This window comes from Lepidochelys kempii, chromosome 6 (genome assembly GCF_965140265.1).
Source record: "Lepidochelys kempii isolate rLepKem1 chromosome 6, rLepKem1.hap2, whole genome shotgun sequence".
Classification (NCBI taxonomy): domain Eukaryota; kingdom Metazoa; phylum Chordata; order Testudines; family Cheloniidae; genus Lepidochelys; species Lepidochelys kempii.
In genome coordinates, this window is record NC_133261.1 from 49,038,798 (window position 1) to 49,066,506 (window position 27,709).

The 27,709-nt window shown below is 41.8% G+C and overlaps 1 protein-coding gene across 5 annotated transcripts in view; it reads right to left on the reverse strand.

Annotated features, from left to right (window-relative positions):
* The window catches only part of NAV2 (neuron navigator 2), a 679,973-nt gene that overhangs the window by 342,059 nt on the left and 310,205 nt on the right, over positions 1-27,709 (reverse strand). For 3 of the 5 annotated variants that reach the window (XM_073347849.1, XM_073347848.1, XM_073347847.1), the window contains exon 1: positions 14,198-15,239. The exons of the other annotated variants lie outside the window; for them this stretch is intronic. In XM_073347849.1, coding sequence (XP_073203950.1) covers positions 14,198-14,455 — 258 coding nt within the window. In that variant the 5' untranslated portion in view covers positions 14,456-15,239. Of the gene's footprint in view, positions 1-14,197; positions 15,240-27,709 lie in introns of those variants that run through there. 5 annotated transcript variants of the gene reach the window in all.

Sequence of the window (27,709 nt, forward strand, 5' to 3'; positions counted from 1 at the left end):
GATTAAGCTTCATCCCAAACCTCAAACTATACAATAGAGTGGCTGATTTGCCAAGATATATTTTGGGCCTTCGTAGATTTACTTTTTTATTTCAGATTCTTTTGAACCTGGTTTAAGAGTCTAAGGCGGCCACAAACTTACTTCACCAGGTGAATTTGAGAGCACTTATGTTAAAAACAAAAAATAGCTGATCTAGCTAACTTGACTGATTGAAAAACCAAGTCACAGCACCACAAACTGGGGCTCTCAGAGGTCATGTATAAGGGTAGAATAACATTCACCGATAGTTATAGTAAGTACAATGCAACCTCCCACTGATGAACCAGAGGGAAAAGATCTCTCTTGGTACTTACATACTCCATCACTTTAGTATCTGAGAGTCTGACAGACATTAATGATTTACCCTCAAACACTCCTGGGAGATAATTCTTCCCTATTATCTGCATTTTCCAGATGTGGAAACAGACACAAAGTAGGTGACTTCTCCAAGGTCACATGGGACGTCTGCATAAGAGCAGGGAAATGAATCCAGATCTCCATTGCCCCAGTCCAATGTCTCCCAAAAGAACACAGCAAATCTAACCATTCAAAATAGACTCTAACAGGAAATGGGCAGTGAGGAAGAAACAGAATGGAGAGCAAGTAAGAGGCATTGTGCTGAGTGGCCTTCATTCTCCCTACCCACTACCAACTTTTCTTCAGTATAAAGGAAGTCTCCTTCATTATTCCCCACCTTTTCACTCCAGTGGTCAATTAGGAAAAGCTGCTATTGCTCAAACATTTCATTCAGGTTTTCTTTCTTTGAACCTCTTATATAACCTTAGCTGTAAGAGTGTGATAAGAACAGGAAGACCCAGATTCCAGCCCCCTCGGGCAAGTTGGATCATTCTCTCTCTCGTTTTCCTACTTTTAACTTTGGAGAAGGGAGACCCTCTTCCTTCTTCAGTTTGGAAACTTCAGAGACATCCCCCATTTTAGAATGTCACCGCCTTCTTGGGAAGAGACACTGGGGTTGCACGACTGAAAATCTGTAGGCAGGCCAGCAGATGGTGCTGACAAGTAATACAGCTGGCCAATCTTCCCCTGCACACCTCAGCTGGAATGACTAAGCACATGACAATGTGCCAAGTTCTCCTGGTCACAGATCAGAAAGAATCCAAGCTGCTGCTGCAGCAGCAATGATCTGTGGCTATAGCTCTACTGCAGCGTAACACTCCGTCTATAGCAAGTATTCTTGCACTGACAATCTGTCTAGACTCAGTGCGAGGGGATGTGCTCAAAGGTGCACTCCCACAAAACGGAATGTCTGTCTTTTTATACAAAGATACTGTAGGCACTGGTCAAACTAATGAGCTTGTTTCCATATCCTTTCAGTTTTGCATTTCCTTCCCATCACTTAACTGTTCTGAAAAGCAGTCACAGGGAGAGTCTGTCTCTTCTCCTGAGTGCAAGAAAGATTCCTGTCTGCGGGAAGATTGTAAAAAGGTCTGCTCTATGGCAATCAAGAGCAGAGTCTCTCAGTACTACTGCAAAAAGAAAAGGAGTAGCAATCCTTCTCTTTTTGCGGATACAGACTAACACAGCTGCTACTCTGAAACCTGTCAGTACTACACGTCTCATTGGTTTGGGGTCAAATGGTTGAATCTCCAAAGATCACTATGCCATGCAGTTAAAAGCCATACAGTCGAAGGGCCAAAAAGCTAACACCTCCTAGAAAGCCAACAGAACATAAAGTCTGCCCTGTTTCAGAGAAGAGAAAGGAGAGTTTGTATCGGATTGCTTGGAAATGAGATCCTAGGCAACAGCTCCTTTTCCCTCTAAAAAAAGCAAAAAGTGGTTTGGTTTTGTAAATTAAAGCAAGTTCATTAGAATTCCCCTGCTAGCCCGTTGCTTAGCAATAGGATGCTAACTCTCCACTCTGTTCTCTGAATTAAAGGAAACATACCTTTTTCCCAGATTTTTAACAGTCAGTTTTTTTGGCAGGGTTTGTTTTTTTAGACTGGACAGTATGTCCAAGACACTGGAGCCGGTGCATTCCAAAGCAGTTTGGAGAGGAGTAAAGTGGCAAAGCTGAAAATAGGAGGATAAATACATCTTCACTTTTGTTCAAAGTAATCAATCCCAGCAAAGTCACAGAAGAACCCAGTATGTGTAAACCCATCCTGAAAACCTGAGTAATCCTTGATTAGCCCTCAAGCAAAACAAAGAAACCCACCGCTAATATATTCCCTCAACTGGCCTCAAATGGTGAAGTGGTTGCTTGATTTCATCGTAAGTGTGTTGTCTTTAAAACTAGTTTTGAAATCAGAATAAGATGTTTACATGATCTTCTTGAGTAAGGATGACTTTATGCCTTGATCAAATTTGTCTCAATGGACTGCTCCACTGACAATTAAGCTAGCCAGCTGCAATCAAAATTGTGCACTGATCTTTTCAATTTGTAAATATGTTCCCTAAGTCTGTTCTGAACTTCTTCACTGTGGGGGCACACAGTTAAAGCACCATTTGTAATAAAGTTTCTGTAAGAAAATGTAACTTTGCATCTCATTACAGTTCTAATAGTAATTTCTAGTAATACACACGGCTATGAAGTCTCAATACCAATGAACAGGTCATCAATTTCCAAATTTCCAAATTTGCTTTGGGGGTACACAAGGGAAATTTGGCTTAGAAGTCTACTTTTGCCATCATATGCTATTAATCAGTCTAGTTCAGCAGTTCTCAAACTGTGGATCAGGACCCCAAAGTGGGTTGCAACCCTGTTTTAATGGGATCGCCATAGCTGGCATTAGACTTGCTGTGGCCTGGGTCAAAGCCTGAGCTGCACTACCCTGGATGATGGGGCTCAAGCTACAGGCCCCCTGCCCAGGGCTGAAGCCCTTGGGCTTCGGCTTTGGCTCCCCAGCCAGGGCGGCAAGGCTCAGGTGGGCTCAGGTTTCGGTCCCCCTTCCTGGGGTCGTGTAGTAATTTTTGTTGTCAGAAGGGGGTTGCGGTGCAATGAAGTTTGAGAACCCCGATCTAGTTCAACAACATGGATCCCAAAGTTAATCAGTGCTGTCTTACCAAAAAGTTCATTATAATCAATGAGAACTAGTAGATGGTGTATAGAATAAAACACAAGGCAATTTCTGACCACTACTTTATCTAAGTGGAAAACTAAATGTCTCCATTGAAAGACTCCCCTCTTCTCTTGTACAGCAAAAAAAGCATTTTCAGTTAAGATACCACTGTCATCCTTCTCACCGCCCCGAAATACCTCTCAGTCTGAGGAAAAGCACATAAAGAAGAAGAATTGAAGACACGCAGATTATATACTACATGGATTCTGAAGGAACTAAACACCACAAACTTATCTTCTCCCACTTCCTCTTGCCCCCAAAACAGGGAAATTATGTCCTCAGCTGTGCATGATAGGAAAGTTTCTCCTTACCCAATTCTGAAAATGTAATTACTGCAAAGTTACAACACTTGGTCAACTACTAGGAGAAAAAGAGGGTGGATATGGGAAGACCAGGAGGGTTCCCCTTGTACCCTTCCCTCCTCCAAACACCAAGTAACCCACAAAGTCCAAGCAACGTGAACAACTGCTTCCAACGCCATGCAGCAGTTTTAGGTACCTCCCTGACTGTTTATACCCACCGTCATAGAGATACTTTCTGTCTGAATATGCCTGGCCAGACTCCTGTAGTGAAGCAAAGCGAGTCACACTGTTCTGGACTTGACTGTGTTGATTGCCATTGGATCTACACTTTAGGCCCCGATTCTCTTGAGCCTCCAAGGTACTCCTCACTGTCAAAACTGCATCTGCCGTATCACTATTCAGTGGGTGGGTGGGGGTGTCAAGTGAAACATCTCTAACACTATCTCTATTCCCTCCTTGCTTCTGAAGGAAGGACTAATTGGATTGAGTAGTCTTGGGACTGGAAGGACTACTGATTCCAAATTGAGGACTGAGGAATTTATGAACCCATTGCACTAAGTCTCATGATTCACATCATTGGCTATGTTTCCTCCTAAGCATTATTACCATATTAAGACCCACTAGGTTCTATAAAGCTGAAATGTAGTCCCCAATGTAGTCTTTTTAGTCTGACAGTTACCCTGCCTATTTGAATATTAAAGTAAACTCACAAGCAAACCAACTCCTGGGAAGGAGTCATTGAGTTCTTTTTTGAGCTGATAGCTTATCCATGTGCCTTCTGCCATGCCTAGGCTCTATCTACTGCCAAACTGCTATTCAGTACTTACACAGTACCACATGTGTGTATGGCACTTGTCAAAACACATAACCAAACAAAGTCCCTGATGTATGCTGCTTACAGTATAAAAGGCTGGATGTGATACAAAGTACAAGACAGGAAGATAGGAGCAGATGGAGTCATAGCAGTGAAGGACTAATGAAAAGAAGGGTACATAAGGACAGATTTGAAGAGGGAGAGAGAGGTTGCTTGACACTCAGGAATAAGGAGGCTACTCTAGCCATATGGGGGGAAGAGAAAAATGACAAAGTGGAGAATGGGAGAAGGGGTCAAAGGATCATTCAAGACAATGGACTGGACACAGTGTAGAATATAAGAGGAGGTCTAGGAGGAAACGAAGACTTATGAGATCACAATCCAAAACGGTACCAAACACAGAGACAAAACAAGTAAAGGCAGTTTAATAAGGTATCAATATTTTTGAGATCTGAAAACTAGATTTTTTTCCTCTCATTTATTGTTTTCCCACATGCTGCTTCCAGTTCTAAAATAAGCCAAGTACAAGATGAAAAATAATCCATGGTTAACACCTAAAAATACTGTCAAGGGGGAAAAAATAGGACGGTGTAACCATTGCCAGAACTGGGATCTGAGGCTGATTTAAATATAAAACAACCTGTTTTATCAATTTGTTTTAATGTTTTATTTATTATGTTTTAGCCATTATTTCCATGCCCGTTCTTTGCATAACTATAGAAACTTCAAATGTTTCCACAAACTATTTCACAAAGAACAATTTTCAGATAAAATTAGACGCTTGCAAATAAGTGACAAGTGTTTGACTGAATGCCAGTACTTGGTGAATGGAAAACCAGCAGCTCTCGGTTACAAAATGTACCAACAGTTCATGACTAATAATACACATGGAGCCTGGCAATTTATATGCTTCAAATATAAAATTTTCTAAAAATAATATTTTACCCGTGTATTTTTAGCCAGGTAAACATCTCTTGGGAACAAATCTGAGTCACACTGTGTTTCTGCAGTTCGCCCCAATTTAAACTCAATTTAAAGACCAAATTCTACTCTCACTTACCAGAGTATCAATCCAGAGTACCTCCACTAAACTCACTGATATAAATGAAAGCAGAGCAAGGCCTTCAGGACATTGACTTCATGGGGAGTGTCCCTTGATTTACACCAGCATTCCAGGCCAGAATTTGGCCCAAAATCCGGAATAGGCAGAAACTGAAATGATGAATGGAAAAAGTCATGTATCATTCAAGGCCCATCAGTCAGACTATTCAAAACTGGATCTTCTTAAGGTCTCTCAAAGTACTGATTTTGTGTTACAGGCTCATGAAAATTAATAAGAAATTAATTATTGATATAAAAAATAATGTTGTCCCCTTTGGTAGGAAAAGGTGAAAGGGATCTATCGGCAAAGACTATTACAAATCTATAGTGACAAAAATGAGACATTATCTCACCTCTGACTTAACAATCTTGGAACCAAGATTATGGCGTGGACAATGATTCTCAAAGCACTGATCACTGGAAAGTCGATATGGGTAAAAGCAACCCCAGGTTTACAAAACATCCTTCCTCAGGTTTTGGTTTTCCAAAGCAAAAAATAGGTGTGGTTTGGATTTGGGTCCCATTTAACTAAATCCCTCTTCACCCCCTCAACAAAACTGGGGGGAGGTAATGAATATTTGTACTCTTGTCCCTCTGTACACAGAGATCACCAAAAATGGGGTGGCTGGGGTTTTACAAACTTCTATTGGAAAGAATGTTTTCTGGCTCACTCCATCTCTTTTACGTGCCTGTTACCTTGGTATCCAGGTGGAAAACAGACAAAGGTCCAGGCCCTACTTATCCAACCCTTCCCTCCTCTCCCCCCCATTTGGTGACAGTAAGGTTTCAGGTAAATAGTTCCAATTTTCCAGAAAATGCATCTGGAGGTGTTAGTCTTTAATATTTACAGGTGCAGTCTTAGAGGTTTCTGACAGTGGGAATGAACAGAAATCTGGCTATCCCTTCTCCTACAGCCCCCTTTCCCCTCCCTGCATCTACAGCAGGGGTGGTCAAACTTTTTGGCCCAAGGCCACATCTGGGTATGGAAATTGTCTGTCTGGAAATTGTCATGAATACTCACGAAATTGGGGGTTGGGGTGTGGGAGGGGGTGATGGCTCCAGCTGGGGATGAGGGGTTGGGGGTGCAGCAGGGTGCTCCGGGCTTAGACTGAGGGGTTCAGAGGGTGGGAGGGGGATCAGGGCTCGGGCAGGAGTTTGGGGCATGGGAGGGGATCAAGGGTACAGGTACTCTGAGCGGAGCTTACCTCAAGCAGCTCCCGGAAGCAGCAGCATGTTCCCTCTCCAGCTCCTACACAGAGGTGCGGCCAGGTGGCTCTGTGCACTGCCCTGTCCACAGGCACTGACCCTGCTGATCCCATTGGCCATGGTTCCCAGCCAATGGGAGCTGCGGGGGTGGCACATGGAGTGGGGGCAGCGTGCGGAGCCAGAGGGAGGACATGCCACTGCTTCTGGGAGCCGCATGAAACCACGGCAAGCCCCCAACCCCGTTCCATGGCTGGAGCGCAGGAGTGGAGCAATCCCCAGACCCCACTCCTTGGCAGGAGCTCGAGGGCAGGATTAAAACGTCTTAAGGACCAGATGCGGCCCCTGGGCTGTAGTTTGCCCACCCCGATCTACAGTGTCCACCATTGTGATATCTTTTACATTTCAGATTGTTCATTTTTTCACAACAGCATTTTGAATCAGGGCAGAGAAAATTACTTTATGACAGTCTCCATCATCTGGGGTGGCATGGTTTTATTTTGCTAAGAATACTCATGGAGGGTGAAGTGCTAGTCAGGCCAATCTTCTGGCACACTCAGAATGCTTGTTCTCTCTCAATTTCACCATCTCTGCTCTCTCACTCTGTATATACATTGAAGGATGGTATCTCTCTCTGTGTACTACCAGACTAGATGGACCAGCTAATAGTGAAATGGAATTAAACCCATAAAGAGTTAAAAAGGTTTGGGGCACATGTGGAGAAATAGCTGATGTGTTTCAGTGCACATGAGCCTAAATCAGAAAGTTTGGAGTCTAAAAGAATTAAAGAAAACAAAAAACATACATTAAATGGGTGATGTTCTGTAGAACACAGAATGAGCAAAAAATGCAGGCATGCCAGAAAGGAAATCCCTAAAGCTGTCAGAGAAATATCCCACTGCAGCTTGAAAGAAAAACAGAATACTGAGATGTAAAAACAGGGGAACAGAGTAACAAGAAAGAAGAAATTATTCTCCACAATGAACTCATTACTGGTTAGAGCACGGCTGGACTGTGGTGTCCAGTTTGGGCACTGTTATAGAGAAAGAACAAGAGGGTTAAAGTGTGAGCCATAACAATTATTTGAAAAATTAGGAGTAATAAAAGTGGGGCTGTACTCACTGGAGAAATTTAGTTTCATGGGAAAACAGAAGTTTCAAGGGCTGAAGCCTGAAGGGCACAGTGAGAATATACAGGGAGAATATGATAAGCAAATACCAGAAAGGAAAATAATAGTCCAGTGGTCAGGGTGCTACACAGAGACTCTAAAGGGCTGGATTCAATTATCTGGTCTGCCACAGCCTTCCTGTGTGACTTTGGCGAGTCATTTGGTCTCTCTTTGCCTCAGTTCTCCATTTATACAATGGGAATAATAGTACTACACTGCCTCACAGGAATGTTGTGAGGATAAATACATTAAAGATTGCAAGATGCTCTGAAACTACAGTAATAAAGGACACAGAAGTATCATATATAGCTAGAAAGTGGAAAATAGGAAGAATATTTCGCTTAAAGGAAGGATTTTCAAAAACAGTCACATAGGCCTAACTCTTCTCTCAGTACAGTCAAAGGTAAAATTCCCATTGACTTCAATGGAAGCAGAGTCAGGTCAACACTGAGGACTTTCGAAAATCCCACCCTGGATGTTTTCGCATGGAGGGCAGTGAATTTCTGGAAGACTGTATTTATGGTGACCAGGTGCTAATTTACTGGCATGCTGAAGGAGTGCCCCAATTATCCTGTAATCAGAAGGATAGTCATGATTAGTGCCTGCTTGTTCACCTATAATGGACTAGATAGAGAACTAACTGTGAGTGAAAACTGAATTGGACACTGAGAACAAGTGGCGCTTCATGCTCTTAACGAAAAAAAAGCCCCAAAAGAACCCCATGAGTTTACACTGTAAATCTTTCATCTTTAGTACAAATGCTTGAGGAACATGACAGCTCTTTATACTCTCTTTAGTGATCACTATAAAACAAATCATGAATACTTTTTTCTTTTTTTTTTTTGGTTTCTATGTGGTAATAATTCCTGGCATTCATTAATATGCAGCTATTAAAGTGCTATCAAAACTGCTATCATAAACACAATTATAGGGCACACAGTTTGGCTGGGGGATAGCTGATGACTTCTGTTTGAATTTCTTGGTGACAGGTGTTAGTGGGAATCCCTCAAAAAGAAAGTTACAATTATAATGTTGACAAGTTTTTTGTTACAGACATTGTCTGTGATTGAGGGAAAGTACTTAAGCACATGCTTAATTTTAATCATATAGGGAGTCCCACTGAAATCTATGCTCCTCCAAGTTAAGCATGGGTTTAAGTATTGGCTGGATTGGGGCCACTGTTATTTCTTGGGGATTTTTCCTCCACCACTGGTTGCAAATTCCCTAACAAAAGTTTGAAAATATTATTTCTTTCCTATCATTTTTTCTCCATTTTATCCATGATAAAAAGTTTCCTACTAAGTTTGCCTCCTTTATGTCTGTGTTACCAGTATTACTGGTTATAATTCTCAAGATAGCTCTGGCGATATCTGAGGCCCAATTCTACAATCAAGTACCTGCTGGCAACTTTAGCTAGTGTCAGTGGGACCTGTATGTGCATAGCTGAGGTCACAATTGGGCCTAGGCTCTGTTTACTTCTCCCCCTCCTATAAGATGGCTCTGCAGTGCCGCGCTGAAAACAGGACTACGTTAACCCGAACTAGGTACCATTTAGCTTGCGCTCCCAGGGTCTACGCAGAGCTGTTACAGTGCAGCACGCTAGTGCACACTATGGTTTACACCCCCATAGTCCAGGCGCAGTGTAGCTATGCTCTGTGTTTCCACTGAGCCACTACAGAGCCATCCTGCAGAAAGAGCAAATCCTAGGGGGATGATAGCTGCTGCTCTTGTGTGTGTAGGGGAGTTTAATTTCTCAGCAACATGTTTTTTCATCTCTCCGCCTATCGAGTTTTACAATCAGTGAGAAAATGATTTGGAGCTATAAAGTGTCTTTGATAAAATTAATAAAAACATAATAATAAACAATGTCTGAACTATGAATGTTCTCAGATACTAGCAGATAACCACTCTCTGTGTTCTCCCCACAGAGTTAAGAGCAAGAAGCTAGAGACGATTACACAATAGCAAAAAAAATGCACTAATTAAATCCATAATTGTCTTTTATGGTTAAGGCAAGATTCTTAATTTTAACATAATAGAGCAAGGTTGCAACTGGTTGTATTCTTGAGGCAATATTATCTTCTTGATGGTCTCATTATTGAATCCCTAAAACACTCTTCTCCCCAGAAGAATTGTAGTCAACAGTGATTTTTGTCTTAAGAAATGAGTAAAAATTTAATAATTCCTCAAAGTGCAAATGGCTTTTTACAAAATAACTAGTGAATCCCATTTAGTAAAGGACAGATCCCTATCTTGTTATCTGTTAGATGGAAGTTTCTGTGGAAACAAAGTTAAATATTTCCAAAACAGTGCTCTCTAAATATGGGTATAATTTATTGGTAGGTATGTCAGACAATATAAGTATTACTTCAAGAGGAGGTAGCCATTGTTCACCATACAGGGAATTAAACACAAAAGAATGAATAGAATGCACAAATCAGTGAAAATACAATAGCAATGACATTATAGTGATTCATCAATTTAAGGTTTCAGTCTAGCAATGGTAATGAACTTGAAGCTGAGCATTTTGGATCTTTCTTTAGAAAGTGCCTCTAAAATGGACTAAAATTGCTTTTATAAAAATTACATAGATTGTAACTACTACATTTCACTTATATGGTACTAATTAAGACACAAAATATGCCTGAAATATAGGTGCTTTCCCCATTTTACAGATGAGGGAGAAAGACAAAGTCAAAATAATCAGAAGTGGCCACTGATTTTCAGTGTTCCCATCTTGAGATGAGTTGGGATTGATTTTCAGAATTTGTGTGACCCCGAAACTCCACTTAATGTCAGTGGAAGCAATGACTGCACAGGTCCTCTGAAAATCAAGTTCAAAATATCTAAGGTTAAGCACTCAAAAATGGAGGCATCCATTATTATTTACATTCAAGTGACTTGACACACATGGAAACCAGCCTGGACTAGAACCCAGTTGTTCTGACTCCTAATTTCCTGCTCTAAACACTAAACAGGGCTCCTTCCCCACAATAAATCACAAAGCCAAGTGCAGGGAAAGAGGCATAACCATCCTCCAATAGGAGCTCAGATACTACGATAAAGGCATAAATTCCTCGACAGAGAGAAACTGGTGAGAATTTATGCATCACTAATGTGCACCTGTTTCCTTACTGTAAAACCTATACAGGAGGAAGGCTGGGCATAGCAGCCATTAACACATGTACCTCATTCCAGACCCCTTGACCACATCCCAATATGCCCTGTCCCGGCTCCTCCAGTGCAGCACCTGCAAAGCAACACTGTGCAGTGTTTCAAAGGTGCCGGAAGTGGGATAGTCAGTCTCCTCCCAATGCTTCCTCTGCCTGCTGGGAGTTTGTTACATGCATATTTACACAGCCAGCCAAAATTCTGCCCAATGAAAATTGCAACAACACAGTAAAAACATTTACAAAACAGGACATGATGAAAGACCCAGCAGACAGGCCCAACCAGCTCACTTTTCTGCCATGATTGAGACAAGATCTAAGAACACCCTTATGGCTGCCACTCCCCGGGCTACTTCACACTACAGGTTGCCACAAGGTGACAATGAAAAGAGTCTGATTTTTGCAGCCCTTCAGAGCTACTGCTGGCCAGATCGGAGAGTAGGCTTGGTTAGAAGCTGCCCATCCCAGGCCTCAAGAAAGGTGTCATCATGGCAGTCAGGGAGGGTAGCAAATTGTAGAGCGAACAGGAGGGCACATGGCACCAGGCCTAGGACTTGTGACTACTGAAACTATCGTCAAATTAAAAACAAAGAGTATTTCAGCTAGGCCAGAGGCTCAGCAGTCATGTTCCAAAGTACCATACGGGATCTAAGATGTCAAGTTAGGGGTGCCCAACACTAAAACAGCCATGGACAAGGGCTTGGGATTGAGGTGCACTGGCAAAGCCCCTGGCTAGAGGTCACTGACCAAATTTGCTAGAAAGGAGTGCCAGCCTAGAACTCCAGACCTGGGTTCAATTCCCTGTTCTGCCATGGACTACCTTTGTCACCTTGGGCATATCACTTAGTCTCTCGCTCTGTCTCAGCTCCCCATCTATAAACACTTCCCTGCCTCACAGGTATGTTGTGAGGCTAACTACATCAAAGATGATGAGGTGCTCAGATACTCTGGTAGTGGGGGCTATATGAGTACCTAAGATAGAAATATTGCTGTGGAAATGGCTATTCACTCCTTAGAAGTAGGCTCTGGGAACCTCCTAGAGATATTTAGTCCTGGGTGAACTGTACTAGAATCAATCTGTGTAGGACTATCAGACTCGACATCCTCTATAATACTTAGTCCTGCCATGAGTGCAGGGGACTGGACTAGATGACCTCTTGAAGTCCCTTCCAGCCCTATGATTCTATACCTGGATGCAGCTGCAGGCTTTTTAGGAGGAAAATACTGTTGCCATCTGACAGGAGACACCCTCATAGCGGGGAAGGGGGAAGAGAACAGTAGCTCTGATATAATCGGTGTGGAAAAAACTCATTAGGTGTAGATCAATGTCCCGAGTCAGTATCTTGGGTGGGAACAGCCGTGCATAATACCCACATGGGCATGGAGGTAATTAGGGTGGTAACAATAAACAGAGCATAAGAGAAACATGATTTAATTGGGGATTGGTCCTGCTTTGAGCAGGGGGTTGGACTAGATGACCTCCTGAGGTCCCTTCCAACCCTGATATTCTATGATTCTATGATTACCAGAGCTTAAACCAGTTAACATAACACCAAAAATACGTAATCATACAGTCTGGACCAATCCTAAGAGGTACTAGTCACCTGCTGAGATTTGGACCCAAATAAGTCATTGGGCATTGCTAACAAATCAGGATTTCTCCCACAGGTTGTGGCAAGAAATTATCTCAAACTCAATAAGTAACTCCTACATTTTTTGGCCAAAATCTTGCCCTGCTTGACAATTCAGTATCATGATATACAAACGTGTGCTTCACAACTATATATGGGTTAAAATACATACTATCCTCCCAAAACTCCACAACTCTAGTAGTCTCTTTATGCCTAAATTACTATTTAAAATGAGACAATACCTATGAATAAGAAACATTTATGCAGCAATCAAAACTTAAATACAGAACCAAGGCATGTCTTAGCGAGAAAGTGAGCATCGTATGCAGAGATTTTGCTGACATTTTGGAATTTGAAGGGAAAACTCAAGAATTAGAAGAAATAACATTTGTTCCTCTCTTAAGAGCATGATGTGATGCAAAGGTCAGTCTGTCTGCTGCCACCTCCCTGACACCACTCGCATGTCTCCCTTTTCTGCTTTCAGTCCCTCAGGAACTGACAGTCACATTAGTCTGGCCCGACTAGCCCGATACGTCACCTGTCTGCCAGAAAAATGCAGCAAATCCTAAAATGCAGAGCAGGAGGCCAAATGCACCCAATCAGCAGTCATGCTATCACTAAGAGAAGAGGTTGTGAGGCCACAGCGTGCAATCCCTAGGTGGCACAGATGACCGAGTATTCTGGGGGAAAGAGGGAAAAGCTAAGATTCTTTCAAAAATACTCCATTTCCAGTGTATCACCCACTTCTCCCAGGTTCAAATGCCTGCAGAGGAGGTTCATGATATGGACGGCTGGTTTCAAAATACACCACCCGCCTACATAGCAACCTCTATATAATGTTAATCAGTTCAGTTTGCTGCAGCAGACCATCTGCTTTGCTCACACCATAGTACTCTAACATACTGCTATGTGCTTACACTGCTATCAAGCACACTGGGGCATCAGCATTACAGAGGCAATCTGATCCATGCTGAAATAAACTAGGATGTACACTAGCAAAAATAAAACAAGTGGTGGAACGTACATTTCTTCTCTCACCATGGAAATCAACATATTTAAAGAACCACCCAGATGCACATTTAAGAGCAATCTAAATACTGCACATTAAAAATGAAGTGCTGTCTCTAGACTGCATATACATGTCATCAAAGACGGAAAATTCCATTTAGCATGAATTTCCTAGGTAGTCAGTTGCATTCAAGGGTACAATCTGACTGATAATATATTCTCTGTACATTGCAGTTGAATATAGAACATGTCAACCTGCCCATCATCTCACACAATCACAAATACAAAACGCACAACTAACCAATACTCCATACACCCCCATATACAAAATACACCCACCACAACTAGAAGCCCTGCCACCATCAGAGACCAGCACAAACACAGAACACACCCAACCGGTCAACACCCCTGTAAATACAAATCACATACCCCATAACCAACATCCCTTCCACCTCCAACAAACCCCACAAATACTAACCCTGCAAACAACCAACACACAAGCAAACACAAATACACAGCATAGCACACCTAACAACCAACACCCCGCCACCACCCCAACTAAAAAACCAAGATCACCCTCTGCAACCACATGGCACCACCAAAAATAGAAACACCCCCACCACACACCACCTCCACTACACACACACACACACCCCTCCCAAAACACCACACTTTTCTAACCTGTGTGTCAAATCCATTTTCTAGAGAGCTACTCTTCCTGGGGGGGAAGCCATCCCCTGCATTCTCATGTCCATGAGGTGATTTGAGGGGGATCTGGCTGGAATATGATGCCTTGGTCACCTCCACCTTGTTCCCAAACTTCAGGTAACAGGGTTGCGGGATGGTCCTGGCCGTCGGGACATGCAGGATGGGAGCAGCGCTGTGTACGGGTTTAGGTAGTCCCGATTTCATTTTGGAGGCCACCAGGATGGCTGGCATTTTCTCTTTCTGCTTTCCTAACACGTTTCTGTCAGCAACAGCAACAGTAGTAGCAGCAGCAGTCAGCGAGAGTGAAAAGGCAGGTTCAGGAAGCTGCAGCCCTGCTTAGGAATCTCCAAAAACTGCTTAGAAAATAACAGAATGAAGGAAACAGACACTTTTAAGCCTAAATTATCTCAGTGTCTTGTGAGCCTTCCACCTGTTTCCTCTGATTTTATTTTAATTCTCAACCACTGTCCTCCTTCCACTCCTCTTCTGTTGCTACTGCTATTTAACTTGTTCTTCCCTTTCGATTGCTGACTCCTATAATTTTCTTTCTTGGAAACGGGAGACTTTTACTTCATTATCTTGTCACTGCATCTCCAAAGTGAGGCAGCCTTTTGGAATAGAAAAAGAACCTGCTGCAGCATATGCCTTCTGTGTATGTGTGTGTGATAGAGAGAGAGAGAGAGAGAGAGAGAGAGAGAGAGCAAGCAAGCAGGATTTCCAGCTTAAGATGTCTTTCTTCAGTCTTAGCCAAGAAGCAGATGTAGCTCAGTGTGTTAATGACTGATGCCCTTGGATACGAGCCTTAGAGAATCAAGCTTCTTAGTCTTAATATCTGTGAACAGGACAATGATGCTAGAGCAGAAGGAGAAACGCCCATTAAGGACATGTAAATAAAAAAAATGCCAGTGGCAACAAAATTTCCCAGCTCTTCCAGTGATGATCGTGAAACACGGAGTAAAAATTCAGCTGTCAAACAGGAGGGACAGCAGCCACCACCTCATTTTAAACATCGGCACTGACACAGGTTTCAGCACTACTGCTAATATATCGTGTGTGTTAGAGGCAGCCTGCTGTGCCTACCCCAAAGAAGGCTACAGAGATTAGCTGGAGTAGGGGAAGGTTGCAATCTGACAGTACAGTGAAACAGTGCGGCCCTCTGATTGGTCCTCCCAACTCAAATCAGAAACAAAATATCTCTGCAAAAGAGGAGTGGCTTCAACTCCTGTGACTGGCAGGGAACTGTGTGACTGTGCTCAAGTACAAAGCAGGATCTGTAGCAGCTCTGCAGCAGCACTCACAGCTGAGCTGTGCTAATGTTAAGGATGCATTTGAGTTTCCTACCCATATTTTTTTTAAAAAGCATTTTCAAATAAAAACACATGGGACTGAATCATCGCTCAATTTTTACTCACTCCTTGTTCAGGAAAACTCCCTCTGAAAGTATAAAGGAGTTTGTCTGAATAAGGGCTTACAAATTTAAGCTGTTAGCAGTACTTTGCACATGTATAGCACCTTGCATTTAAGGATCTTCTGGAGGTCTCCTGTTCAGTTCCTAGCAAGTTAGCCAAGATGGTGGCCACCACACCAACAGTTGACAAAGGTTGTAAGGGATGATTAGTCCCATTTTACAGCAAGATACTGGAAGAGCTAAGTGACTTGCTCCAGGTCACATAGTGGGTAAGTGGCACAGTTAAAAATAAAACCCATCTCCTGTTCTAACCACTATCCACAATACTTCCCACCTAACATTTGTATGTAAAACAATCCCTACCGACTGCCTCATTGAACAGATAACCTAAGCTCAGATCATATTAAACCATGGAGTATTTTTGCAAGAGGTTTCATATCAAGTAGGTTATTTATAGACAAATACAAAGCCTGGACACTTTATCATTGCAAACTCCTGTGTCTCCTGCTTAGCACTTGCTACTGACTCCATAATTAAAGTGAGTTCTGCAATGTTTCTATAATTTTGCACAAAGTCAACATGTTAAACATTTATTTTGATTTTGGCATCTCTACCCTCAAATACACTGGGTTTGTGCGATGCTTTGCATTAACTCTCAGTGGGTATTTTTTTTTATCAGTAAATGTATTTTCCCTCTAGTCTTGTTATCCACAAATCTCAGATTACAAACTCATCTCTGTTCTTCCAACACATTGAGATAGGCCTTCCAATGTTTTCTAGCTTCTGGCTAGAAATTATTGTGAAAAAAAATTCAAAGCATAAAACTTGACAACCAATGTCAGATTTACCAGATTAAAGGACTGGTAGTTGTGGGAGCTAAAATTTATTTAATGCTACAATACTTTATGCATCGTTTCAGTGCTGAAAATCTTTCTAGCTAAAACAAAAAGAAGCAGAGATTGAAAAGAAAAAGAAACAAAAAACCTCTGCAGAAGATCCAGGTCCAAATGCAAGGCTAATTTTAGTTTTGTTGCAATATTCATAAACAATTGAACAAGCAGAAAAGGTAATTTATATCTTTATTTTTTGTCTTTTGCTTATGAGTTTGATTAGGTTCAGCGCACCTTCCCCCCAGTTTCATAGGATTCTGCCAATTTTTGGGGATCTGTCTGCATCCTGAAAAGCTAACTACCTAGCTTGCAGATACAAACAAATACACAAAATTAATTTGAGTAAAGAAAAACAAATCCTTTTAGTGATAATTTTTTAATGGCTATTGAATGTCATGTTTTTCAAAGATGATAGATTGAATTTCCTAGAATGGCCATGCTCATTGACAAAAACAGGTCAAGTTTCCACAGAATACTCCCTACTGTCTCTATCTTTACCTACTGGAATAACTCTAGAATCCAATCCAGGCCTTCTGCTGAATGCCAGTTGTTTTGGTGGTCTAATGATGTGGACACCTGTCCACCATGATCTAACCTGACTTCAACATAGGCAACTAAACAGCCAACAAATGGAAATAACTTGGTCTCTGATTTGTTTATTGGTCACATATGGACTGGGGACCTAAAAGTAGAAACTTCTATTATTAATCCCTTGCAATCTAGGTCCCCTTTGTGTGTGTGTATTCTGTTGTAACTATTTTACCAGTTCCGAATAATGCAACCCAATGTCACTGAGATACAGTGTCCTGCTGGCAAGACACATCACCATGTCACAAAATGATGTCATAACATTTTAACACATCACTTTACACACTACATTTGGAGAACCTGAGGTTTGATCCCTCAGCCTTGAACCATCTTTGGAGATTATTAGTTATTTTCAGTTGTTCCTTAAGGCATTTTCAAATGTGACTATTTACAACAGAAAGTCAATGGGAGTTGGGCATCTAACTCAGCCTCCTTAGAAAGACAATTTAGACTGGGACTTTCAATCACCCAATTTCAATACCTTGGTTAATTTCCAATACTAAAGAAAGAATAAACTATGATTAAAAGGTGATATTTCAGCTGAAATCATCCAAATCAAAACCCTCAAACCTTATCTTCCCTGGAGATTGTCATATGTGTCAGACTGGCCTCTACCCATGCACACAAAGGGAAAAGGTGAAAGTGCAAGAAACCTTTTAACTCAATTCTCTTGTGCAGGGCTCCCATTCCACCTTTGTCTAGGCCCTCCTTCCCCTGCACAACACCCTTCTTAGACCCCTCTTTCATTCCTACAGCCCTGTTCAGACAGTGATCATGGTCATCGTCTGTCTGTGAAGGTCCTTTGGGACCAAAAAACTGAACCAAATGAACCAAAAACTAGGCAGTAAGTCAAAGTGCAGCTTCCCAAGAAGGAGGGGAGTTAGGGAATGGAATGTCTGCCATGAACAGAGAATCATGGATGCCCCCCGGCTGCTGTGTGGTGTACTGAAGCAGTCCTCTAGGCAGCACTAGCCAGGAAGGGGATGATCAGGGCTTCTGGGAGCCCAAGAAGGTCTGCCACAAACTTAAATACCTTCCCTTCATAGCAAGAAGCCTCAGAGAGGCTAGCTGCAGAGAATCTGTTCCTAAACACATGTAGTGTTTGTTTAATCTCTCTCGCCCCAGTGAGGTATGTACTGAATTTGGAGAAGCACCTAGACTCTGAGGCCACAGGTCTTGAACTTGGAATTGCCAGACTTTCTAACTTTTGTGATTTTGGACAAACCTATGGTATACTCATAAGGGCTTCCATTCTTTCTGCCCCTCCGATACTCTATTTGGAGTTTGGAAAGAGCATCGTTTGGTATCCAAAATCTCTGTGTGGACTATGTCAGTTCCTGTGCTTTCTGTCTGCCTCCTGTGTGCTTCCTTTTATAGAATAAGAAATTATTAAATTTCTTTTAAAAAGCAACAAGCATAGCAATTTTCCTGTAGTTTAAGCTTAACTTAATTTCACCTCTAGTGGCAACAATGGTGCCAGGATTACCTTAAAATAAATTAAAATAATTAATTTTATGACCAAACTGCCTCTTCTATGTATTTAAGGTGCAGGAATGTTTTCTGTAGTAAGGAAAAAAGTGTTATAATGGTTAAAACCTAACTCCCATATCATGAGGGGGTCACACTGAGCAGTTCCTCCACCACCCGAGGGCATGAGGAGTATGTTTTACCAAATGACTCAAGACAGGAACAAAAATAATCTGTGGAGGGGGACTCTGTATGAGGCCATAAATTAGATTGACGGTGGGATATGGGTCAAACTTAATGCTGCTTTTACAGTATAAATGTATGCTTCCTGTGTCAAAACTAATTGCCCCAGGAAGCATACATTTATACTGTAAAAGCAGCATTAAGTTTGACCCATATCCCATCGTCAATCTAATTCATTTCTAATTTTATGAATAACGCTCTTAATTAAAGTTGGTTCAGAAATTAGGGGTGCGGGGTGATTTTCAGAAGAAATTCAAATATTGAAAATATTTAGCTGAAAAATGAAATATTTCAATTTGGAAAAGTTGCCACGATGCCTGATGGGACCTGTCATTTGGGTGCCTCATGCTCTCATTCATAGAATCATAGAATATCAGGGTTGGAAGGGACCTTAGGAGGTCATCTAGTCCAACCCCCTGCTCAAAGCGGGATCAAATCCCCAATTTTTGCCCCAGATCCCTAAATGGCCCCCTCAAGGATTGAACTCACAACCCTGGGGTTAGCAGGCCAATGCTCAAACCACTGAGCTATCCCTCCCCCTCATTCTTCTCTAGAGGTTGAGTTCTCTGATTGGACTACATCTCCCATGATGCATGATGGTCTCCTCTCTTGCAGAGGGGAGGTGTTCTTGGCCATGTTATCTCCACAGATGACAATGAGGACACGAGGCAACTGAGCTACAAATCCCATGAGGCACCGCAGCTGCATTTCCAAATCAAAATAGCATGGCTTTTGGCTGAAATATTTTGGTTTTCAGACATCTGATTATTTGACATAAATAAATATATTTTCTGTGGAAAAAGAGACATTTTTAGTGAAAAATTTCACTTATCTGAAAACCCAATCTTCCAGTGAAAAACAGTTGAGATGAAAATATTTTGACTAGCCCTACTCTTAACGTACACTACGTTTGCAAAAACAAACCAGTGAACAGAAAAAAAAAATCAAGTTTCCCACAGCGGATCCAACTGGACCCTAAGAAACTGAAAGAGATGTTATTTCCGTCAGACTATGCAAAATTAATGTTTTGGGGCTCCCTCTGCTGGTGGTGCAGTATAGATTAACCAAGAAGCACTGTCCTCAGACTTGAGTGGAAAGCAAACACTGATGCTGGTGCACCAGGATGTTTCACAGAAACAACAAGTGGGGTTTTTACCCATGAAAGCTTATGCTCAAATAAATCTGTTAGTCTTTAAGGTGCCACTGGACTCCTTGTTGTTTTTGTGGATGCAGATTAACACGGCTACCCCCTGATACTTTACAGGATGTTTCAGGCACAACAAGAAGCTTTATGATATGCAGTTGTTAAACACAAACAGCTGTGCTGATTTCAGCTCCATCCAAAACATGAGGGCGGGGGAGAATGACAATCAAAATCTGACAAACATAAATGGACACAATGTGCAGGGATTTTATGTTCTTCCTTATAGGACATTTTAGAAGCAGTAGGTCTGATTCTTCTCTCACTAGGGAAAATTCTCATCTTCTATGAAGGCAACAGAGTTACACCAGCGTAGGTGAAAGGGGAATCGGAAAAAGTAAAAACAACAATAAATAACTAATAAAATAATAATAATAATGATGCATTGGCTAAGTGTGCTGATAATTCAGCAGCAATGATTGAGCTTCAGTCATTCACCAGACTAAAGATACCATTATCAATATTTTCTTTTTCCTTGAAGCATTTATGGAACTCTCTAAAATCTCAGCCTAATAACTTAAGTCTGTGTAAAACTACCTAAAATGTCATCATCTGCCGCCAGTATTGTTCCCGCAAAGGCTCTCTTTTCAAAATTTACAGTTGCCAGAAGACTAGTTTTCCTGTAGACAAAGTCATCCCTGGCATAATTCCATTAACTTCAGTTGAGTTCTGCCAGGGACGATTTTTGGCACTGCAGGTATTTTAAATAGTTAAATCAATCTTTTGTCATATTATTTAAAAACCAAGGGCCTAATACCACAAGTCATACTCATGAAAGAAGTCCAGACTCATGTAAATAAGAATTGCTTCTATGAATAAGGGTTGCAGGATCAAGCCCCAATTTTTTTGCTATGATACTGAGGGAGAGAGCATGGCACAGTGGTTAGAAAATAGACATGTACATGAATTATCTGATCTGGCATCCCTATGTCTTGCACCAGGGAAATCAGTCTTTGCATGGGTGTTTTCTGTATAGTACTTAGGGGAAATTAGAAGACCATGGATCTATTCCCAGCTCTGTCATTGAAGCTTTGCCTACACTACAGAATTTTGGTCCTGTCAGCACCTTTGTAAACCCTTGGAACATTTTTGACACCTACCAGGCTGATTCTCCACCGCCTTGCACTTTGTGCAGTCATTCACAACTGTGCAAAATGACTGCCAAGTGGGTATGAACAAATAAATCATAATGGTGGCATTTTGCATCATCTTTGTACAAGTGTAAATCACTACACAAGGTGCAAAGCAGGCCTACCATGTCTGCACACAAAACTTCTTGCAACAGCACAAGAAACACTGTAAAGATATTGGCACCACCATTGCTCTGAGGAATACTCCTGACTATATATATATACTTGATATAATGTATCCTATATGAAGCCATTCTGCACCTGGTAGTGCCAGTGAGGACAGTAACAGCAGGTATTGCAGTTGCATCCAAGCAACTGCTCCAGCCAACCCATTCAACAATACCCCTGAAATTTCCCTAATGGATTTATCTGGTCACTTTTTGATCTCTGTAGTCAGTAGAAATCCTGGAAGTACTTTACTTGTGCATGATGAGCTGCACAAATACTAGTTACAATGCCAAGCACCTTTTGACCAACAGCCACTTCTGTGATTTCACTGTCTTCCAGTCATTTTTGGACCCATGATCATGTCTTCTCAGAAGATATCCCACAATCATGTTCCTAACAGGCTCCAGATAGACACACAGGCACTCAACTAGACTCTGAGTTTGACCTTAAGGAAGTCAATTTCCCTATATGTAAAATAAGGTAATAGCACTTACCTCACAGGGGAGCTGTGAAGCTTTATTCATTATTGCTTATACAGTGCTTTGCGATCTGCAACACCACAGGGATGTGAAGCATTATTATAGTGACTCCATATTCTAACAGCATCCAGAATAACTATTTCAATACACCGCTTTAGAATGATCCTTGCAAATCTCATCTTCCCAAAAGATACACGTCTGGGCATTCTTGTCCTATGCACAGATGTGCTCTTCTTTCCCCCTTCTTCCCCCTCCATTCACAGCACTGGTTTAAATGTTATTTTATGTCTGATATGACTTTGCCTCTAGCCTCCTCTGCTTGGGAAAGCTAAGAAAACATTGGTAACTAGGCTCACACTAACACACACGTCACAGAAAGAAAGTGACAGTGAGCCAAATATCAAACTATCCTTAATCCTAAAAACCCTCAAGATTAAGTCAAATCTGAGAGACAGGAGCTGAAAAACATGGATGCTCTCTCTTATTCTCCCTGTACTCCCTTTGTTGTTCTTCTTACCTCCACAGATCTCCCTGAGAAATGTTGGAAGAGAACCCCACCTCATGGGTTGATAGTCTCATTGCCAAACTGTTTCCCTGACAGTTTCTCTCAAAACTTGCCTTCTTCTGCTTATGTGCACCAAATCAAGCTGCTTTGTTGCCCAAGAGAGCAGTCAGGGCCCAGTGCTGGGGACATCTGGAAGACAGCCTAGGAAAAGGAGATCATAACCTGGTAGAGATAGGCAGCACTCATTTATACCAACCTAGCCCAAGAGCCAGAAACCCTCCCGCATTAGCAACCCTAGAAGTTTCCAATAAATCCCATTAAAATGGCCAGTCCTTAAAGTATAAGGACTCAGATATACCCTGTTTCTTAAAGATCAAAGCATCACTGACACCATACAAGGAAAAAAATGGAGAGAAATTCTCAGCTAGCATAAATCAGCGTAGCTCCACTGATGCCAACTTGAGAATCTGGCCCTAAAAATGTTATAATTTATCAAAATCCCATTAAACTCTCAAGCACTGATTCTCTATTTCCTTTCCCAGAATTTCTGATTATCAAGGAATTTTTGTTAAATAGAAGTTCTCTTGTCCATTCAGACAGTTCCTGCCCAATCCATTCAATGATGCACAGCCCAGTGCTCGAACCATCACAAATGCTTCCTGTTATACTTGCCAACTGGCAGCCAGATACTCGAGCACAATTAGCAGAGTCCCCCACATCCTGAACCTGCCAAGTATACATCCTTCATGTTCCATAGCCAAGACTCAAATCCTGGACCTCCTTGATCAGTAGATAACAGCTCTTCCATAGGAGCCCCCAAAAAGGAAAGCCTCTCCTAGCACAGCCACTGGGAGCTACACTCAGCTGGAATTTGCTTGCTGCACATCATCCCGTTCCATGGTGATGAACTGTGATTTTACGAACACTGGATCAGTGAATGCTGAATGAAGCAGGAAAGTGAAGCAGGCTATTTAGAGAGAAATGTGTAGAAAGACTCTCTCAAATATCTGGATAATCAGCAATGATGGAAAAGGAAACAGAGAGCTTTATGGGGTTTACGCAAAAGATATTGTTAGGACATTTGCCTGAGTGTTTCCAGAGCTCCTTTAAATAACACTGGATATTGCTGTAACTTTTACAGAAAATGAAAATGCAACTTCAAAAGACACAGGCTACGTAATTCCTGGACCCATTGAAGTAAATGAGAGTTTTGCCATTGATTTCAGTGGGGCCATGATTTCACTTAAGAACTTCAGTGGATTTACTCTGAATGTACATGCATCAGATAAGCCTCTAGCTCACTTTCTCAGATGAATGTGATGGCATAGCCAGCCTGTAAAACAATTTTTGCCACCCTCTCCGCAAATGTAACCAACCCCTATCCATCGTGATTATACTCCTGTGCCTGGTAGGGATTTCGGAGAGGGTCAAAGAGATGGTTCTGGGACACACCCTCATGTAACTGACGCATTTTACATGAAAATGCTTTGCTTGTACCTTTCAACACTTGTGTCATAAATATAAAGGGAAGGGTAACCGCCTTTCTGTATACAGAACTATAAAATCCCTCCTAGCCAGAGGCAAAACCCTTTCACCTGTAAAGGGTTAAGAAGCTAAGACAACCTCACTGGCACCTGACCTAAAATGACCAGTGAGGGGACAAGATACTTTCAAATCTGGAGGGGCAGGGAACAAAGGGTTGGTCTGTCTGTGTGATGCTTTTGCTGGGAACAGATCAGGAATGCAGCCTTACAACTCCTGTTAAGTTAGTAAGTAATCTAGCTAGAAATGCGTTAGATTTCCTTTTGTTTAATGGCTGGTAAAATAGCTGTGGTGAATGGAATGTATATTCCTGTTTTTGTGTCTTTTTGTAACTTAAGGTTTTGCCTAGAAGGATTCTCTATGTTTTGAATCTGATTACCCTGTAAGGTATTTACCATCCTGATTTTACAGAGGTGATTCTTTTACTTTTTTTTTTAATTAAAATTCTTCTTTTAAGATCCTGATTGCTTTTTCATTGTTCTTAAGATCCAAGAGTTGGGGTCTGTGTTCACCTATGCAAATTGGTGAGGATTTTTATCAAGCCTTCCCCAGGAAAGGGGGTGTAGGACTTGGGGGGATATTCTGTGAGGAAGACATCTCCAAGTGGGCTCTTTCCCTGTTCTCTGTTTAACATGCTTGGTGGTGGCAGCATAGGGTTCAAGGACAAGGCAAAGTTTGTACCTTGAGGAAGTTTTAACCTAAGATGGTAAGAATAAGTTTAGGGGTCTTTCATGCAGGTCCCCACATCTGTACCCTAGAGTTCAGAGTGGGGAAGGAACCTTGACAACTTGTAATTGATTTACATTGGTTTAAGTTTTCAAGATCTCTTTGCAAAGAAAAGGGTTAGAAATCTTTTTTCAAAGAAAGCTGGGTTGTATTCTTTTCTTCTTTCTTTCCCCAGTTCCACTTCCCTCAAATCAGAGTGTTCACAGCTGTGGGCACTGCAGGACCCAATGGCCAGTTACTTTCTGGATCTGAAGAATTGCTTTTTGTGCTCACTTATCTTTTACCTTTTCTATTTCCCACTTGTGAATTGACAGCTGATACCCCCGAACCCCACCCATTTTATAATGAAATTAAAAATGTCAAAACTAAGCACTCACAACCAAAGTCAATGTTATTGGGTAGTGTCTGCACAAATATTTTGCTGCATCTCAAACCAAAGGATGAGATGATGGTTGACTTGTTTCCTCAACAGCTATGTTTTTTAAAAATTTAATCACAGTTTTGAATGAGGGTGGCATATTATTCTACTCTAAGCCTTTTTGTCAATCTATATTTTGCCCATGATGCTATGCTGAATTCATGGTGCTCAACATTTGGCTGCACAGACCTAGTGGATTACATTTGATCTTAAGCATCCCATCACATGCCAACCATAGCATTTAAAACCCACTCCTGTGATATGTTCAGCGGAAAAGGACCTAGGGGTGACAGTGGACGAGAAGCTGGATATGAGTCAGCAGTGTGCCCTTGTTGCCAAGAAGGCCAATGGCATTTTGGGATGTATAAGTAGGGGCATAGCGAGCAGATCAAGGGACGTGATCGTTCCCCTCTATTCGACATTGGTGAAGCCTCATCTGGAGTACTGTGTCCAGTTTTGGGCCCCACACTACAAGAAGGATGTGGATAATTTGGAGAGAGTCCAGCGAAGGGCAACAAAAATGATTAGGGATCTAGAACACATGACTTATGAGGAGAGGCTGAGGGAGCTGGGATTGTTTAGCCTGCAGAAGAGAAGAATGAGGGGGGATTTGATAGCTGCTTTCAACTACCTGAAAGGGGGTTCCAAAGAGGATGGCTCTAGACTGTTCTCAATGGTAGCAGATGACAGAACGAGGAGTAATGGTCTCAAGTTGCAGTGGGGGAGGTTTAGATTGGATATTAGGAAAAACTTTTTCACTAGGAGGGTGGTGAAACACTGGAATGCGTTACCTAGGGAGGTGGTAGAATCTCTGTCCTTAGAGGTTTTTAAGGTCAGGCTTGACAAAGCCCTGGCTGGGATGATTTAACTGGGAATTGGTCCTGCTTCGAGCAGGGGGTTGGACTAGATGACCTTCAGGGGTCCCTTCCAACCCTGATATTCTATGATTCTATGTCTGAGGTGGAATATCCACAAGAGCTATCAATGCCAAAAAATCTCACAAATTTGGTATATTATAATTTCCCCAAAGGAGATCTGACTAAAACCTAGTGCGTGTAAACAAACAGTGAAATGGCACACACCACTGAAAGGTCCAATTTTCTGTATATACATTTCCTCCTGCAGTATCTGTAGGTGCACATTAGTTGTAGAAGACATACTTACACTTGCACTGGACACCAACTCCTCTTATCCAGAAAAGAGGGATCCTAATTTGATTGGGGGAAGGGGGGGAGGTTCCCTGCATCCTAGTGGCAAAAGTTCCAGTATTTTTTAAGATTGATTTGGAGTCAGAAAAAGCTTTTTTTCAGTCCATTGAGCAGCTAAATTAAGCTGCCTTCACACTGGTCCACAACGAAAAGTACAGACCATGCATTACTGACTGGAATGGAATACTAGATCAATCATTTTCTCTCTTCAGTTGGTTCCTGACATAATGCAAGATGGCTTGTTAGAGGTCAAGACTAATTGTAGTCTCTGCTCCACTCATGTCCAGGTTAGTATGTTGTGTTGGAATTAACCCATGTCCACACCCTACACACAATTGTAAAACTTTGTACAAGGTATGCCTTGTGAGGTGGTATTTGAAAACTCATAACTTGCTGATCAGTAATATGGTAAAGTGAATATAGCAACATTATAGGTAAAGTTATGAACATAAGCTAAAATCATGACTGAAGTACATTTTCCAGATAAGTCTGAGGAGTGGTTAAACCAGTTTCTCAAAGTCAAAGGGAAAGCTGATGCTCCAGTCAGTTGTCAACCAAGCTAATGGGCCATTACTTATCAAGTGGCCAGTCTTTAGCAATGAAAGGGGGTAGGGACAACGAGACCTGCATCTTAGCAAAGCAGCAGCATGGCATCTCCTTATTCCAGCAGACTGCATGTCTCCTGATTCTCAGCTGGAAATGCTTTTCAAAGAGGGACTAAAAACTATAAAAAGTTCACCTGCACATCCACCAATGTGATCTATGCCATCATGTGCCAGCAATGCCCCTCTGCCATGTACATTGGTCAAACTGGACAGTCTCTACGTAAAAGAATAAATGGACACAAATCAGATGTCAAGAATTATAACATTCATAAACCAGTCGGAGAACACTTCAATCTCTCTGGTCACGCAATCACAGACATGAAGGTCGCTATCTTAAAACAAAAAAACTTCAAATCCAGACTCCAGCGAGAAACTGCTGAATTGGAATTCATTTGCAAATTGGATACTATTAATTTAGGCTTAAATAGAGACTGGGAGTGGCTAAGTCATTATGCAAGGTAGCCTGTTTCCTCTTGTTTTTTCCTACCCCCCCCCCCCCCCCCAGATGTTCTGGTTTAACTTGGATTTAAACCTGGAGAATGGTCAGTTTAGATGAGCTATTACCAGCAGGAGAGTGAGTTTGTGTGTGTATGGGGGTGGGGGTGATGTGAGAAAACCTTGATCTATGCAGGAAATAGCCCGACTTGATTATGTAAAGAGTTGTCACTTTGGATGGGCTAGCACCAGCAGGAGAGTGAATTTGTGTGGGGGGGTGGAGGGTGAGAAAACCTGGATTTGTGCTGGAAATGGCCCACCTGTTGATCACTTTAGATAAGCTATTACCAGCAGGACAGTGGGGTGGGAGGAGGTATTGTTTCATGATTTCTGTGTGTATATAAAGTCTGCTGCAGTTTCCACGGTAAACATCTGATGAAGTGAGCTGTAGCTCACGAAAGCTCATGCTCAA